The sequence below is a fragment of the Miscanthus floridulus genome, chromosome 16, assembly GCF_019320115.1.
Source record: "Miscanthus floridulus cultivar M001 chromosome 16, ASM1932011v1, whole genome shotgun sequence".
NCBI lineage: Eukaryota > Viridiplantae > Streptophyta > Magnoliopsida > Poales > Poaceae > Miscanthus > Miscanthus floridulus.
In genome coordinates, this window is record NC_089595.1 from 89,565,727 (window position 1) to 89,584,058 (window position 18,332).

The 18,332-nt window shown below is 46.8% G+C and overlaps 2 protein-coding genes and 2 pseudogenes across 4 annotated transcripts; 1 reads left to right on the forward strand and 3 right to left on the reverse strand.

Moving 5' to 3' along the window:
- Positions 1–5,526: 5,526 nt before the first annotated feature.
- LOC136511537 (uncharacterized) lies at positions 5,527–6,789 on the forward strand. Its single transcript, XM_066505578.1, has 2 exons — positions 5,527–6,485; positions 6,621–6,789. Exons 1-2 carry the CDS (start codon positions 6,300–6,302, stop codon positions 6,663–6,665), a joined length of 231 nt encoding a protein of 76 aa, XP_066361675.1. The 5' UTR covers positions 5,527–6,299; the 3' UTR covers positions 6,666–6,789.
- Positions 6,790–6,903: 114 nt separating this feature from the next.
- Positions 6,904–9,460, reverse strand: LOC136511535 (probable protein phosphatase 2C 49). Of its 3 annotated transcripts, none has more exons than XM_066505577.1 (5): positions 8,478–9,460; positions 8,023–8,373; positions 7,792–7,897; positions 7,261–7,678; positions 6,904–7,151 (listed from the first exon to the last, which is right to left on the reverse strand). In XM_066505577.1, exons 1-4 carry the CDS (start codon positions 8,886–8,888, stop codon positions 7,290–7,292), a joined length of 1,257 nt encoding a protein of 418 aa, XP_066361674.1. In that variant the 5' UTR covers positions 8,889–9,460; the 3' UTR covers positions 6,904–7,151; positions 7,261–7,289. The 3 variants fall into 3 exon arrangements, with proteins under 3 accessions (XP_066361674.1, XP_066361673.1, XP_066361672.1); XM_066505576.1 differs by having other exon boundaries at positions 6,904–7,155; XM_066505575.1 differs by lacking the exon at positions 6,904–7,151 and having other exon boundaries at positions 7,178–7,678; positions 8,478–9,457.
- A 1,893-nt stretch (positions 9,461–11,353) lies between these two features.
- Positions 11,354–16,190, reverse strand: LOC136511536 (uncharacterized; annotated as a pseudogene).
- On the reverse strand, positions 14,783–14,896 carry LOC136514511 (5S ribosomal RNA; annotated as a pseudogene).
- Positions 16,191–18,332: the final 2,142 nt, after the last annotated feature.

Sequence of the window (18,332 nt, forward strand, 5' to 3'; positions counted from 1 at the left end):
ATGGTATTTATCACTTTTTCAGCTGAAATCATTTGGGGTACCAAAATCTTGTCTGAAGTTGCATTTTTTTGAAATTCAAAATTTAAATTGCTCAAACTTTTCATATGTATATATTGACAAAACCAACAAAATAAATTGATAGAGAATGATTTTAGAAAATTTACCGAAAAAAATCATCAGATTTGGAGTTAGTATGAGGAAGAAAAACTAGTTACAAAGTTGACCCATAGATTAAAAAAAGAAATCACACTGTTCACTATGATCATGTAAGGATCATCTAGAACCGTGTGATTTCTCTTTTTAATCTATGGGTAAGCACTGTAACTAGTTTTTCTCCCTCATACTAACTCCAAATGTGATGGGTTTTTTTCTAAAAATTTCTAAAATCATGCTTCAGCATTTACGTTTGATCAAACTTGGATGTGACAATGGTTTCACATTTTAAAATTTGAAATTTGAAATTTGACAAGTTAAAACCAAATTTTCAAACCCTAAATGATTTCAGATATAAAAGTGATGAATACAAAAGTTGTTCAACTCATCAAGATCTACAACTTTTATTTTGGTCATATTATCATTTGACTAAATTTGAACCTTTCAAATTTGAAATTTTCAAAAATGACAAATTCTGTCGGGTACCATAAAACGGGGTACCCCGAGCGTACACCAAAAGAGTCACTTAAATCCTATCAACAGCGAAGCCAGAAGATAAGCCATGGGTTCATCACCGGCCCCGTCCGAGCCCACGGCTCTCCGCCTCGCCTTAGGCCTCGCACGGGAGGTCTCGACGCTTTGACGAAATCTCTGCCTCACGCGAGTCCTCTCGCGGGAGGCCTCGGCAAGGAGCCCAATCTCCGTCTCACCCAAGGCCCCGTGCGTCCAGCCTCGAATGAGACAGCTATTCTCCATATCGCTCGAGATTGGCTTGTCAATAACCCGTCGCTCCCGCCTCGACCAGTCTTCCCGACAGCATGTCACGTCCTATTAATAAGTCAACCACTCCCGCAATCTCAGCCGAACGACGGCTCAACACCACGGAGTGGCCGACGGGACGAGAAGTCGCATCAACGCCATACCGGCTAAGACAGGGTGCGGCGGGGATTACCGGCCACTGTGTTCTGGCGCTGTGCCCACGATCAACGCCTGCACTACACTATGCCCCGCAATCCCCGCCCCGACGACAACGCGGCATGAGAAGTCTGGCCCAGGTCATCGTCACCTCCGAACCAGCGTACCAGAACGACCGCTCCCTCCGGGCCTCGGCACTCTACGTCAGGGTCTCGGCTATCTCGAGATTCACGTCTACCGAGGCCCCCCCACGGTTCGGCCTCGGCACCAACCGAGCCTCGGCTTCGCGCGCCAACAATCTACAGCGACCCGCATGTCAACCGCCGCGCCCGCTTTGAGGTAGCCCTGGAGCTCCTATGACGCACAGGATCGGATGTGACCAGCACGTCGCTCCAGTACTTCAAGGACAGACCACTTCGACGACCACGCCGCTACAGGAACAGGCTACAGGGCTCGGACACGCCGCCTCCGTTCACACGACATCGTATAGTTAGCACACGTACTACCCTTGTCCTCCCTTCAACTATAAAAGGAAAGGACTTGGGCCATTTCTAGGGGGACACAAGCACCCACCAAAAGCAACACTCTGTAACACGCACACTTCCCTACTGTCTGAGAGCAACGCCTCAAGCAGTCTGCATCACTCCACACCGAGACCTGGGACTAGCTCTCTCTCTCTCACCCAGCTTGTAACCCCCTACTATAAGCACTTCGGTGCAAGGAATACAAGATCGATCTCTCAAACTGGATGTAGGGCACCAATTGCCCGAACTAGTATAAACTTTGTGTCTCTTTGTATCACCAACCAGGATCAGGAACATGCAGTACAAATTTACTAGTTGGTTGAGGATCCCCGGTCCAAAACACCAACAAATTCGAACCAAAATTTGAGACCCAAAATGATTTCAACATAAAAAGTGATGAATACCAAAGTTGTTCAACTCATTAATATCTATAACTTTTATTTTAGTCATCTTGTCATTTGACAAAATTTAAACCTTTTAAATTTAAAATTTTAAAAAACGACAAGTTCGAACCAAAATTTGAGACCCAAATTGATTTCAGCATAAAAAGTGATGAATACCAAAGTTGTTCAACTCATGAATATCTGCAACTTTTATTTTGATCATTTCTTTATTTGATAAATTCTTAGCACATATTATTTACTAATCTTACACATGTCTTATATAGTTTATAAAACCATATGAGAGATGTGTCACATTTGTGAACAATGTCAGTACCACTTTGTCATATGAAGAAATGACCAATACAAAAGTTGTAGATCTTGATAAGTTATTGAACTATGGTATTTATCACTTTTTCAGCTGAAATCATTTGGGGTACCAAAATCTTGTCTGAAGTTGCATTTTTTTGAAATTCAAAATTTAAATTGCTCAAACTTTTCATATTCATATATTGACAAAACCAACAAAATAAATTGATTGAGAATGATTTTAGAAATTTTTAGGGGAAAAACCATCAGATTTGGAATTAGTATGAGGAAGAAAAACTAGTTACAAAGTTGATCCACAGATTAAAAAAAGAAAATCACACTGTTCACTATGATCATGTAAGGATCATCTATAACAGTGTGATTTCTCTTTTTAATCTTTGGGTAAACTTTGTAACTAGTTTTTCTCACTCATACTAACTCCAAATGTGATGGGTTTTTTTCTTAAAAATTTCTAAAATCATGCTTCAGCATTTAAGTTTGATCAAACTTGGATGTGACAATGTTTTACACATTTTAAATTTGAAGTTTGAAATTTGACAAGTTTAAACCAAATTTTCAAACTCTAAATGATTACAGATGTAAAAGTGATGAATACAAAAGTTGTTCAACTCATCAAAATCTACAACTTTTATTTTGGTCATATTGTTATTTAACTAAATTTGAACCTTTTAAATTTTGGCTGCTATTTATTCGTACGCCATCCGTAGGGGCGGCTGGTGATTCAGCCACCCCTACAGTTGGGTACAGTAGAGGCGGCTAGTGATTGGGCCGCCCCTACAGATCAGCCCCAACTGTAGGGGCGGCTCAGGTTACCAGCCGCCCCTACAGTGCCATCTGTAGGGGCGGCTAGGCTGCTAGGGCCCGAGGACGCCCACTGTAGGGGCGCCCCCAACCCCAGCCGCCCCTACAGTAAAAACGCTCCCGTTCCTACTGTGCGAATCTGGCGTAGTGTGCGTCTGTGTTGATCTTGAGAGTGGAGGGTTCAATAAAGCATGCATCATGTGTATCTCTCCGATCCTCTAGTGTATGCTAATCCTATGGGCCTATTCGGCTGATACGTTTTCGGATGATTCAATAGTGTTCTATGAGAGAGAATAAGGTGAAATAAGCTGAAACAAGGGGAGAATGGATCAGCCAAAATGATAAACGATAAATAGTTGGTCGCTTACCGTTTAGCTATTATTCAGTGTAAGCATACACTTAAACCGACAAAACGGTTGTTTAAACGGGTTAAATAACCAATTAAAAAGAGACAACAGATCACTGTATAGCATTTAAAAGGCACAGACAAACTACTCTCTCTGTCTCAAAATAGAAGTTGTTCTCACTTTCCGAGAAAGCACCTTTTTTAACTTTGACTAATTATATATAAAAATAATATTAATATTTATAACACATAATTAGTATCATTAGATAGATTATTGAATATTTTCATAATAATTTATTTAGAGATATAAATTTTGCATGTATTTCTATAAATCTAGTTAAAATTGAGAAAGATTGACCTGAATGTACCCCGCAATGACTTTTTTCTGCGACGGAGGGAGTAGACGATTGCTTAGGCGAACATCGATGTGTGTAGCTTGGTGCAAGGAAGAAAAACTGAAAATTGCTTAGCGTTCAGTTTCTGTGTTAAGGAAGAAGCTTTTTTTTTTTGTTTCTTTTAAGCACGCACACAAGCTATCGCGTGATAGCTGTAGCTCGTGATCATGGCAGAGCGCGCGACCTTTCAGGGCCTGCCACCTGCGTGCGGATGGACTAAGAACCTGTTTGGAAGGACTTTTGCGGTTCCGGCGGCTTCTCTTAGCTCCACGTTGATTTGAGGAAGAGATAGAACAGTGGCTCCATACAACAGGGCTCGCTATAGTGAATTTGGGGCCGGGCCGAAGCACTGATGAGCGAATGCCAAATGACCCCTAATTAGCGTGGTACAACGTTGGCTTATTAGAGCACTCCTAATGCATTGTTTCTTTACCATTAATTACTTTGCAACGTTGGCATTTTTATGACACAGGTCGCGCTGCAACTCGCGGGGCCTAGAGCGTGTTTGTTTCCGAGTTCTCCCGCGTTCGCATCTCGGTTGAGCGAGATAATCCCGCCGAACGCCGCGCGACCAATGCGCGACCGGAAATTGCCCACGGCGTAGAACGCGAGAAAAATAACTACACCCCGCGGTTGGCAAAACGCGACCTCCGAGCCACGTTGGCTCAAACACGAACGCGTGATACCAAGTCAGGGAAGCAAACAGGCCCTAGTCATGGCCTCAGCATGTTGCTGCATCCATGCGCGCACCACGCCATGTGTCGTTGCCTGCTAAGGCCACGCATTTGCTGATTTGCACGACCACACATCAAACCAGCAATCCCCTGAGTGCCACGCATGCGAGCACAAGCACCAGCACGACGTAGACTGGCACAAGAAGATGTCGAGGTGGCGAACTCTTCTATGAAACACAGTGAAGTGGGACTACTTTGAAGGGTGTGCTCCTCAGCCCAAAACCAACGCTACCTAAATATTGCAACGCAAACGCTCCTTACAGGCCGGCCGGCCGTCGGACGGACCCGCACTCGTCCACGCCGTCTTCGTCCGCAGCCGCATTGCCCGCTGACTCTGCTCGTGGAACGGACTCCGCCCTCACCCATGCCGTTCCCACTCGCGCCACACCCACTCGCCCACGCCGCGCTAGGCGCTCGCTAACTTAGCTCGGACCCGTGTTTCCCGTCGTGGCCGCGCTCCATGTGTCTGCCTCCATCCCTGCCAAGATTCGTGCCACCAACGAGCTTCACACCCGCAACCTTTATGCCACTCCGCAACGTCGAGCTCCGTATCAACGAGCTTCTATTCGTCCAAGCAACAAGTAAATGCTACGTTGAAAGCGCATGTTGCACTAGTACGTATTAAGTATTTTACATGTGTATGTTGCAAGTGTTGTATATCGATGTGGCAAAAGTAGATTGAGATGTTATACATGTCTATACACGTATGTTTCAACTGTATGTTTCATCTGTTCAGACGAATGTTGCAAGTATTTTGTCTGGATGTTGCAAAAGTAAATCTGGATGTTGCATATACATACATGTTGCAGGCATATGTTTCAAGTATTTTGAGGTATTTCATACATATGTTTGCAAGTGTTTTAGTATATATTGCACGGTTTTCAAATGTTTTTCAGACGTTTTCGTGAGTGTTTCATCTGTCTTCTTTTATATATTGCAACTGTTGCATCTGTATGTTTCAAAAGTAGATCGGATATTGCACATAGGGAACACGTAGGAAGCGGACGACGTCCGGGGCGGCGTAGACGACGATCAGGGCGGCGCATACCCATTGCTGATGTGCTTCTTCGCGAACCCGACACGCTAGGTCCTCGTTCACTTTTTTGTGTGGGCACTATGCGGACGCTCACGCTCGGATCAAACGTTCGGGCGCCAGAAGTCCGAGGACGGGTTGCTGGGCGCACACCAGCCGTAGGCTAACCCGCCACGGAGACGACGAGCACGCGCTCTTGCGTTGCACGCGCGGTCCGGGATCGAAAGCAATTATTACCTGGCCTTCCAAGATGGGCCTAATTCGAGAATGGTATGGGCCCGGTCAGTGCCAACTTTGTCAGGTCCAGTTCAAACGGAAACACGAGCAGAAGAGTTCGGCAGGAGGCCGGAGCGTTTCGTGAAGCAGGGGTCCTGTCAGCTGTGTTGTGTACTTGTGTCCCTACCCCTAGACCCTGGTTCCAGCGAACCGCGGAACATTCCGGACCATTTTGGACGTCAAATCGTTGTGCACCGTATCTTTGCTTTTTCTTGAGCCGTTTCTGGGGGTTTCTGGTCGAGGACTCGGCCCCCTATTAAAGATAGAGATGCTCCCGTGCAGCGGTCCAGCTTTTATCCACATCCTTCGCTTTGGTGCTTACCTTGCTTCCTGACTAGTACTACTTGCTTCGACAGATCATAACTCTGGTCAGTGATCTCGGGTGCGAAGCCTGTGTACAACTCGAGAGCGAATGTCGCCGCTGGCGCCGACGACGTCGTCGGAGCCGGAACCGCCGTTCCGGCCGCGGGAGAAGATCCTGGAGAAGCAGAGGTACTTCCAGAGCGTCCACAAGCCGACGTACCTCAAGGGCCGCTACGACGTGATCACCTCCGTCGCCATCCCGCTCGCCCTCGCAGTCTCCAGCATGTACCTCGTTGTAAGTACAGCGCGCAGCACTAGCCGCCAGATGCTGTTCGGTTGATAAACCGGTTTGATGCTGTTTTCATGTCAGAAAAAAACACTATAGGATAAGTTCTGTGCTGATCGACCGACGTCTCGTTGTTTGGTGCAGGGGCGCGGGATTTACAACATGTCCCACGGCATAGGGAAGGAGTGAGCTCTCGTACACGAATGGCGGTCGCGCTTCGTGTGTGAACTGTTGTTTTTCTGGTATTACTGTATATACTGTAAACATAGTGAGTACTCGAGTGTTTTTTTTTGGGGGGGAGGGGGGGGGGGGGGGACACTGTTGTGTGAAACACTCGAAGGCCGTGTGTATCGTGACCAAGTCCATGCGAGAGTGGTGCCTTTGACAGAGGAGTTTGATTGTATCGATCAGAATAATTGAAGCATGAGACCTTGTTAACGATCTAGTGACCAATCATGCATGTAATGCCCGCCTCTCGCGTAACTTAATCGCGACAGGTCACATGACACTAACGGGGTTCTAATTTAATTTCTATCAGAAGTAAGTACTCCCACGTAACTCGATTAACCAATTGTTCTGTATCTGCCAGAGCATCCAGACATACATAATCCAATGTGTTGATTGCGACGAACTCCGGAACTCGCGATCCGCTAATCATACTGAGACTCATAGTATCTATCTACAATTAAGATTTGCGCAGATTAGAGAATTAGACTTTATTAATCCACATCCATCAATAGCATAGTAAGAAAACAAGAGACGAAACATCGGTGGGTGGGTGTACATTGTAATCGAGCCCCTAGAATCAGTACTTCAGCACCTCCGCCGGAGATCGACGACGACGACGCTGACGTTATCCGTGCTCCGGCGCGCGAGCGCGAGCTTCGCAAGCAGCAGGGCCGCGTCGAAGCACGCCCTGTCGGAGTCGGCCTTGTCCACGCCCTTCACCGCCGCGGCGCCGTCTCCTTCCCGCCCTGCCCCTGCCCCGGCAGCGGACGGGAGCTCGCCGTTCGGCCGCGCGCCAGGCGGCGACGGCGGGCCGTTGCTACGGAAGCAGGCCCGGACGACGTCGCACGCCATCTCGTTGGTCACCACGTCCCACAGCCCGTCGCTCGCCAGGATCAGGCACTCGTCGTCGTCCGTCCGCTCCGTCACCGTCACCTCCGGCTCCGCCGTCACGAACGGCTTCAGGTAACCGTCACCTGCGCGCCCAAACAATTTCAAACTCAGCACGGCGGTCTGAATGGCAAATGGCATTCGTAACGATTGGTTGGACAGAAAGCTCAGATTTTCGAAAAAAGCGCGCGGCGCTCACCGATGGCTCGAGACATGGCAAGGACGCCAAGCACTCTTGCGCCGTCCCAGTAGATGACGCGGCCACCCGCCTCCTGGATGCGCTCTAGCTCGTCGTGCCGGTCAGGCTGAAGCAAACGGATAAGGTAAGAAGAACACGAAACAGCAGGCGATCGAGCAAGGCGGTGGTGACCGGTGCGGTGAGACGACTAGTGTCGTGCTCGTACGAGCAATTAAGGATGCAAAAGCTTACTTTGTGGTCGACCGATAGGGGCACGGGGACGCCGGCGCGGGAAAGGACAGCGCGGGAGTCGCCGGCGTTGGCGACGACTACGCTGGTGGGGCTGACAACCGCGACTACGGCGGTTGAGCCCGCGTGGTCGCACCGCGCAGGCTTCTGCAGCTCACAGCGGCAGGCGAGGCCGCCGTTGCTGCTGCGGCTCGTGGCCCGGCTCGCAGCTTCATCATCCATCCGCGCGAACCCCTTCTTCATCACCTCTTCCCAGGCGGGCTCCGCCGCTGCCGAGGCACTCTTGCCGGAGCCCGCCTTCTTGTACTCGTCCGCGACAAGCGCGTGCATCCTGTCTTGGCACATCCTGGCCACCTGATGGCACAAGAACACCACCCGCTCAGCAGTCAGCACTATTGACACGCATTCGCTGGATCGCTCGCCGCTTACGAGTTATGACACGAGTTGAGCGCGCATACATGGCAGCAACCGTGACCGTCAAAGACACCGTAGAAATGGTGCTTGCCGGAGGAGGGGTCGGCGGCGCCGCGCAGGAAGTCCAGACTGATGGACACGGCATCCTCCATCTCGCGACGGAGGCCGCAGACCGAGGTGACGCCGTACCTCGGCCACCAAGTCGAGCCGAACCCCGTCGTCCGGGGCCTCTGGCACGAGCGCGCGGGCGCCGCGCACGCCACCCTCCGCCGCTTGCCGCACCGTGTGGGCGTGTCACTGGCACCGCCACCCTCGTCCGCGGGCGGCGTGGTGCTGGAGCGGCATGCCTCGGCCACGGCCATTTCCACCCTGGGGCGGCGCCTGGCAAGCGCCGTGATGGCCGAAGCCGACGCCGGCGGGGTCGACTTGGTCTCCTCGCAGCAAATCTCGGCCATGGCGTGCGAAGGCGAGGCGGGGCAGGATCGGCTCCGGTCCCCGGCGTACGCACGCAAGGAGGCCGAGACGCAATGCCACCGCAACGACGTCGCGCGCGCGCGCTAGATTTTTGGTCGCGCCTCCTTCCCGTCTCCTCGACCCACCCGTGTGCGGCGATTATATTGGACGCGTGAGCCTCCGAGCGCGAGGGTAGGGGCGCCAGAGCAATAAGAACACCGTGCCGTGCTCTCCCTCTCCCACGCGGGAGGACCGGAGGAGGCGCCATCAGGCGGGGGGGCCTGCCGCCCGTGGCAACCCTACACGTGGAGGGGACAGAGCGCCGGCTGTTGGCGGAGGGAACCACATGTCGGCTGTGAATGCTTGATGCTACCGCTGTCAGCGGAGAGTACAAGCGGCGTGGGGGAAGGCGCCTGTGATTAGCGGGGCCGGCGGTACGCGTGGCAGCGTCGGGTTGATGCTCGCGACTCCCAAGCGACAGCGGCTCGACAGCGAATTTAAAAGCTGCGTTCTCGCGGGCCCGACCTCGTGCGGTGGCCGATTGGCTCCTAAAAATATCGTCGATGCCTCACTGTCATGTGGGCCCGGATTGTCGGCCCCCCGGGTCGGAGTGATTTTTTTTATATAGAAACCGGAGGGGTTTACACCGCGTATTTATTAAACAGCCCCCAGCCCGTCCGTTCTCGGGTCTGAAACTTGGCTGAAACTGACTAAAAACACTCTTTCAGCTGAATTGTTATGAGAAAAATACTATTCCAACTGAAAAAAGAAACCGAACAAGCCGAATATGAAGAAAGCCGGACAGGGCCGTCGCTCAAAAGGAGTTCAAATTCCAAAAAGAAATGTACAGCAAAACAGGAGGACAGCAAAGGACAGTAGGGACATCAGGTACAAACACATGTTCGCTTGTTGGTTTCAGCTAGACTTATTCAACCAGCCAATAGTGTTTTTCTCTCACAACAAACCAGCGTCAGCCAGCCCAGAAACCAATCAGCGAACACGCTGGAAAAAAGGAGAGGAAGAAAATGAGGGTTAGGACTGCAAGAGACCAAGCTAGGAAAGATTGCCCATCCAAGAATCCTCTTTTAAGTTTCAGAAGGAGTAATTGCATTTCCTCCCTGAAATTTACTTTTGCTGATTGTAGGTCTGGGTTCAGCTGTCGAAAGATCATGTCATTTCTCGTTTTCCAGATTGTCCAGCACATGATGATGATAATCTCCATGGCAAAAGAAACTTGCAACTGATCTCTGAAGGTTTGGAGGATTTGGAAGGGATCCAGCGAGCTATCAACCTGAATATTGAGCCATGCCCAGCACTGAATGGCAAATGGACATTCAAGAAATAAGTGACAAAGCGATTCCTCCCTGAAGCCATTACAAAGGATGCAATTGTAGTCCTGGAGCACCATGTTCTTTCTTTTTAGAAGTTCCCTTCTACTTAGCCTGTCCTTAATGAGTAACCAAAAAAAGACCTTGTGCTTGTTCTAACAAGAACTCCAAAGCCACTTGTATACCGGGTGCAAAACTAAGTGACCACTTAACTATTTGTAAGCTTTCCTTACTGAGAAGAGAATAGAATTCCAGATATATGTCCACCGGTCTGGTAAATTACTCAGTTCCACCTGTTCTAGCATCACTTGGAGTTGTAACATCTGATCATGAGCCTGTTGGGACAGGGGGAGGTGGAATAAACCGTGAATAGGAATCTAAGAGAAGCCATCAGCAAAAACAATTTTCTTTTTCTTTGCATATGAGAATAGTTCTGGTAATTTAGCTGAAATTAACTCATCCTCCCAGAGATCACCCCAGAGATAACAGGACTTTCCATTGCAAATCTGTACCCTTGCCATACCCTTATACTTATCCAGCAACTTTAACACATCCCTCCACCAAAAGGACCCTCTTTTCACCTCTCCAGGTAATTTTCCATTTCCATAGTATTTTTCCCAGACCAAGGAGACCCAAGAGGTGTCATCTCTGTTGAAGAACTTATGAAGGTGTTTGATTAATAAAGCTTCATTTTGGGTTTTCAAGTTGAGAACTCCCAGACCCCCCTCATCTCTTGACCTGCATACCATTAGCCAAGCAGCCTTTGTTTTTTTTTGCTTTGCATTGATGTCGGAGTGATCGTGGAAGAGAGTGAAAGGGATTTTCCTTGAACATTTGAACACGTGTAGAGTCGGGACTCGGGACAGTTCCCAGTTGGGCTGGGCTGTACGGGAGCTAGAATCCATCCATGAGCAGGCCTGGGCGTCTTTCGTTCGAGTTTCCGGCCTGCTACCTGTCCAACTCACTCGTTCCATCAGTATCTATTCCAACATCCAAGTGATGAGACCAACTATTTTTTATCAAAAAAAAAGGTGGTAGGAGATTCAAAAAAAAAAGGTGATAGGAAAAAACAAGCAGGCAGACTGGGACGAGTGACGCATCAAACCCGCAAAGCGCAGGCAGTCCACTGGGAGCAACACTTCGAAATATTATTATTATTACATACATGAGGTGCATTCACGAATTGCTTCTGGTACATCTCATGAGATGGTTTAGCTGAAAGCTACACGACCCTGCCGATTCGGGTGTCAACAACGAGAGTCGGCTTTGAAGGTTCTGAAAACTCTAGAGCTTGTGCTAGCGTTAGCCTACGGTTCCTCCAAGCATCTTCTGCCCACTGCTTCATCCGTTCACCTTCCGCCTTCCTGTTAGACTGAATTAATAACAGCTCCGCGTACTCACCTGCAAGTCGAGCTTAATTTAAGTATTGTCTCAAAATCTTAAGAATGGGTGACCAAACCACAAGGCAACAATCCGTATAAAGCAATATTTAAATTGTTATACACAAGAACTGGTAGCAAAGATAGCTTATATTCAAATTGTTGAAAGTCAGATTTATCAGGACCCGACAAATGCAAGGCTTATTACAGATCGATGGGAGACAAGAAGGCATAGAGCAGAAGCAAGCTTGGTGCCGCGGATCAGTTGGAGACAGGATTCATTAGAGTTGGCGCAATCAGATGCTCAGCCTTCGGAGGTCTCAAGCGATGTGATCTGGGATCAATGTAATAGGCCTAGTTTAGTTTCTGCTGTGGAGCTGGTTAAACTCTAGCTTTGGCAGCTTGGCTGCTTCTGTTGGTTTTTGGCAGCTTGGCTGCTCTGTGCGCGATGGCGCCTAACTCTGCACTGGACTGTTCTTCGCTTTACATCTATAAAGCGGGGGAAACCTTCTATTCAAAAAAGAAGGCATAGAGCAATCCACGGATATACATGGATCTGCTCTAGTTCAATCAACTGAAAAATTAGCTAATTAAGGGCCAACACCTATAGCAAATAATGGAACTCGGAATTAAAATGAATAGAAATCATTATTTCCCATAGTTAGCTTCGCATTTGGGTTACAATGCAAGCCTGTTGTACTAGGATATCAATGTACGGTGGAATAAGGTTCTTAAGACAGAAGAATGTATGAAGATGCAGTTCTGGATATGCTAGGATGAATAAACTAAGGAAAATATTCAAATGCAACTGATTGTAGTGACACCAGATTATAAACAGTATGCCACCTGTCGCTTTGTAAGAGCTACATAGCAAACTCAAATACTGAACTGATCATCAGTACAGCTCACAAACATGGTGTCATCATTATTGTACTAACTACTAAGTAACCTGATGTTAGGAGTTTCATGGACTATTTCCTAATATAAGAGCCTTAGTGTAGAAAAAATTAGATAATAATAGTTCAAATTTAAAAATATAACCTCTAGCAAGGGAGATGATATCTCTCCAATCGACCTGCTTGCTGGTACCTGCAAAATAAAAATAATGTCAATGTATCAAGAGGAACCTTGTCATCGATAGAAGATCATTGTTTTTACCCTCAGAATTAATAGCAGGAGCTTTCAATACTTCTAGGGCCTTCCTATACAATCCCTGCAACCAAACAGATGATTAGATATATTGTGTTCAAGTATAGATCACATAGATAGAATAGAATTCTTCCACAAGTACAATAGATAGGAAGAGAGAAATTAAGGATAAATGTTATTCATAATTATTTCCAGTGAACACAAACTGTTCAAAGAGTGAAAGATTTACAGACCTCCTGGACCATAATTGAAGTAGAACCTTCCGATTTTGCCTTCATTTTGTACATTCTAGCTATACAGGTCAATATAATACCGACCTTTGGGTGGTTTGCACCTACATGGATTAAAGATTATATGATTATTCAATTGTGGTCAAGCACTTGAATGCAACTTTTTTCTTATATTCATTTCAACAAACTTATTGTGACAAACCAAATTGTTCTTCAGCCTTCTGTAGAGCTCTTGTGAGATAATCCTCTGCCTCAGCAAACTTCCTGGATTAAAATGAAAAGGTGAGACCCCATAAAAGGGAAGATATTAATCCAAAAGGTGAATGATCTGTGGGTTCATAAATCAAATATTGGGGTTAATCTATAATATCTAACCAAAGAATAATGGTAGAGATGATTCTGTTTCTTACCCAGAGTGAGATAAAAGCTGGCCATATTGAGCAAGTGACCCCAAGAGAAGCCTCGTCAGGAACCATGTTTCCAGCTGCTAAAAGGTTTCCAGACACATCATCCATGCAAAATGCCTCGAGAATTTTCTCATACACTTGTGCTGCCATTTGAAAATCCCCAACACAATGCAAATATTCACCATATGAAATGGCAGCATTTTCTGAGGAAGGGACATCAATGAGACTCAAGTATTCACTATGGAAAAGAAAAATGTGAATATTCTGTTTCAAAGATAGTTATACGTGTTTGGTTTTCGCCTCCAGAAAAGTCTCTACACCAATCAACGAACAGCTGGGCAGCTGATAAAGAGCAAACGTAAGCCAAATTTTGTAGTCTGATCTAACGACAACGTTCATGAGATCAAAAAGAACCTGATTCTGTTTCTCCATTCAGAAGTGCAACAAGTCCCCTGATAGCATTAACCCGAAATTTAAGATGGTCCTGATCAGACCATTTGCTATCATCTTTGATTGACAGATCAACTAAATCATTTGGGGAAATCAAGTAGGACATCTCCTGTATTCAAAATACTTTAAAACCTCACATAAGGACACTGAAGACTAAATGAGCTTCTAGTACCAAACCTGCCCTGCCTCCATGTGTAATCCCATTAGCGCTTCCCACGCTGCAACTGCAGAATCAATTAACAATCCCCATCAGAAATGTCATTCAAAGACTTTTGACTGCATTAATAACCCCAACTCTGTCTTCTGAAGACCTAAAACTTATTCACTTCTATTTTCGGGCAACTTTCTCAGAGACATCTCTACTGATATCTATCTTTTTTTGGCACATGAAAGCCAAAGGATCATCATCCACTAAATAAGAACACTTGATATCTATAGCATTTGTTTTTTTATTTATACCAATACCAAAAAAAACATAAGATAATGTAGGACTTATGATCTATTTGTATCGGATGTTTAAACAACAAGCATCTACAGTCTGTACAACCTGCCAGACACACAGAATTACCCTTATATAAAGTAGAGTTGTGAAATCACCTCTAAAAGCTGCAGAAGGGGCAACTTGTTGGGTTGCTTTGAGCTTTTCCATTGCATCTTGGCGTCTTCCACTGCACAAAGAGAACATGAGGTTGCTGAAACGACTCAACTCTGCTCAAGATGGATGATCTAACTAGAAAAATAAATCAAGGATCCAGTTGGGGTTTTATATAATTAGCTACTAAAGGGCGTACCTAGTGCAGAGAGCTCCCGCTCTGTGCGGGGTCTGGGGAAGGGTGTTAGTGGCAAGCCTTACCCTCGCCTGTGCAATGCGAGGAGACCGCGACTCGAACCCGGGACCTTCCGGTCACAGGCGGTAAGACTCTACCGCTTGCACCAGGCCCGCCCTTCAAAAGGGAATGCAACACGAGGACTTCCCAGGAGGTCACCCATCCTAGTACTACTCTCGTCCAGGCACGCTTAACTGCGGAGTTCTGATGGGATCCGGTGCTTTAGCTACTAGCTCAACCTAATTATACCACATGAAAGCCGTAACTATCCACAACAGATATTGTATATTGATCATATTAGGTAGTTGTAATGTTAATGTAAAACGTCTATAAAAGGTATATTCTCCATGATTTATCCTCCAGATTCAGATTATCTCATGAACCAATGCATAAGCAATAGCCCAATTTGCACTCTGGTCTCTGGAAGACACATCCACTCATCCTCTGCTCTTTACATAATGTGCGCTATGCCTAAATCCTTCCTAAATGCCGCAGATATATATAAATCTAAACAACTTAAGGTCAGAGGCCAAATTGACCCAAAAATAAGAGCCCAAACCACCATATTACAGGGTTAGCGAAAGCTGACAAAATTTTGATTGGATTTAAAGCCAAAGTGCAAAATAAGAGCCGTTGATGTATCATCTGGACTCTCACCATGCACCAATACATTGCCAATATGCAAACCAGTAGACACATTCACTCTAGCAGGGGCGAAGCTACATATAACTGAGGGGGCTATGCACCACAAGGCAAGCACACCTCCAATTTGCTCTAGCTTCGCCACTGCACTCTAGTATCATACTATCATATATGCCCAAAATCATCCTAACTGCTGCACCTATACAAAGCTAAAACTCTATAACTAGCCGCCCAGATCAAGATTAATTGGCCCAAGGCCGGATCCACCACATTGCAGCCTTGCAGAGTCCGCAAAACTGGTTAAAAAATCTGTTCGCATTTTACAAAAATGAGTGGTGCAGCGCACCGTACCTCCGGTAGAGCAGCGTGGACATAGCGAGCATGAGCAGCCCCACAGCCTCGGCGCTGCCCTCGCCTCCGCCCTGCAGATTCGAGGCGCCTTGCTCCAGTATCCGCATCGCCTCCTCTGGCACACCAGCGACAGCAGTCCAGGGCACATGAGCGAGTCCTCAAAACCCTAATGCAGACTAGCGCAAATAGACGGGGCGAAGGGGGAACCTGGCGAGCTCCGGTGCACGGCGCCGCCGAGGGTGTAGCGGACCATCTCCACCGCCACCCTCTCGGCCTGCGTCTCGCCGCCGCCGGCGGCGGCGGCAGCAAACTGGCGGGAGCCCCACGGCTTCGGAGCGATGAGGGCCTCCTTGAGAGCCGATCGGATCCAGCTCATCGCCATGGCTGCGCGCCTGCGCCAGCGCAGGCGCCGCGTACTGAAGCGCTAAAAGCGGCGGAGAGCCTGGGGGAGTACCAAGGGACCCTTGGCAAGGGTGACGTGTTCAGCTTGGACGATGCATAAACCCTGAAGAAGTAGCAAAGCGGTGAGCCTGTGACACGCGGCTCTTCGACGAGTTTCGAGAACAACGGATTTGGATTATGGAGGGCGTTTTAGCTCGTTTCTCCTGTATACAAATTAACAAGGTATATGCTGTTGTGCAGTGATCTAGACGACTTTATATGAGTTGAAATGATTATGTTATAGCTTGTAATTTATCTTAGAGTCGAACTTTATAGTTGTAGCTTCTAACAAATATATTGCTATAACTCGTAGGAGCACGAGAGTCTTGGTCTGCTTCACTAAAAATTTTAATTTCTTGTCGTTATTGTCTTAACATCGTCATTAGGGATTTCTACGAGATTTATCTACGTTGTTGTTGATATGGTTCAAATATGTACTATACTCAGAATATCATTTAAATTTAAAGATCCAACAGTTACTACACCCAACCACGGTTATAAACAACTTAGGCTCAGTTTAGTTGCCGAAAATTTTGGCAAAATGACATTGTAGCATTTTCGTTGTTATTTGGCAATTAGTGTCCAATCATAGTCTAATTAGGCTTAAAAGATTCGTCTCGTGGATTTCGTCTAAACTGTGTAATTAGTTTTATTTTTTATTTATATTTAATGTTTCATGTATGCGTCCAAAGATTCGATGTGACGAGGAATCTTGAAAAAATTGATGTTTTGGAGGAGAACTAAACAGGCCCTTATTCACCTTGTAATAGTTTTAGACGACCCCCCCCCCAACTCCTTCCACTTTCTTATTCTGTTTCTTTCTAAATTTCAAGTTGCTCTATTTCTCATTAAAAAAATGTTCCATTTGTCATTTGGTCATAAAGATAATTGGTCTTGTTCGCTTGAACTTATCAGCCTGGCTTATTAAATATGGTACATTATTTTTCTCTTACAATAAAACAGCACCAGTCGGTAAAAGGTCCTAATGGCTAGGGGGTGAATAGCCTATTAAAAAAATTCTAGAACAACACTTAACAAACCGGTTAGACAATTATAAGGCGAAGCAAGTGTTGCGCTAGTCTACTAAAAATGCAAGCCACCTATCACAATTCTAGTTTCTATAATTTCTTTTCACACAATGGCTATGTTACTACATTAAGTTAGTGTACTATCAAAGACTAACTAAAGAGCTACACTAAGCAAACTAACAAGCTCTCAAAACTAGTTACACTAAAGAGCTTGAACTAGTTTACGGTAGTGTAAAAAGAGAGAGTAAGATGGTTATACCGTCACATCGAGGAATGAACCAATCAATCACAAGAATCAATATCAATGAAGACCAATCATCTCGAAATCAAATGATGACACAATGATTTTTTTACCGAGGTTCACTTGTTTGCCGGCAAGCTAGTCCTCGTTGTGGCAATTCACTCACTTGAAGGTTCACGCATTAATTGGCATCACACGTCAAACCCTCAATAGGGTGTCACGCAACCAACACAAGATGAGGATCACACAAGCCATGAGCACTTCACTAGAGTACCTTTTAGCTTTCTACCGAGGAAAGGTCAAGAGTCCCTCACAATCACCATGACCGGATCTGGAGACAATCACCAACCTCCGCTCGATGATCCTTGCTGCTCCAAGCTGTCTAGGTGGCGGCAACCACCAAGAGTAACAAGCAAATCCCGCAACGAAATACGAACATCAAGTGCCTCTAGATGCAAACACTCAAGCAAATACACTTGGATACACTCCCAATCTCACAAAGATGATGAATCAATGATGAAGATGAGTGGAACGGCTTTGGCTAAGCTCACAAGGTTGCTATGTCAATGCAAATCACCAAGAGTATGAGCTTGAGCCGGTCATGGGACTTAAATAGAAGCCCCCACGAAATAGAGTCATTGGATCCTCAGTCTATTGAAAATCGAGGCGACCGGACGTGCCGATCCGATCGACCGGCCGCGATGCATGCCACGTGGCACCTGCTTCAAACGCTGATCGCTCGATCTCAACGGTCATCAATACATTTAAGTTGTGATCGGACGCACTTGACCGGATGTAGGACCCCAGCGTCTGGTCGTTTCCAGTAAGGTTTCACTCGCGACCGGACGCGTCCGGTCATGCCCGACCAGACTCACCCAGCATCCGATCACTCATTGTCTCCTCTGTGCGCTACCATGTCAGCCGGACCGGACGCACCCCGCCAGCATTTGGTCGAAGACCAACACCAGCATCT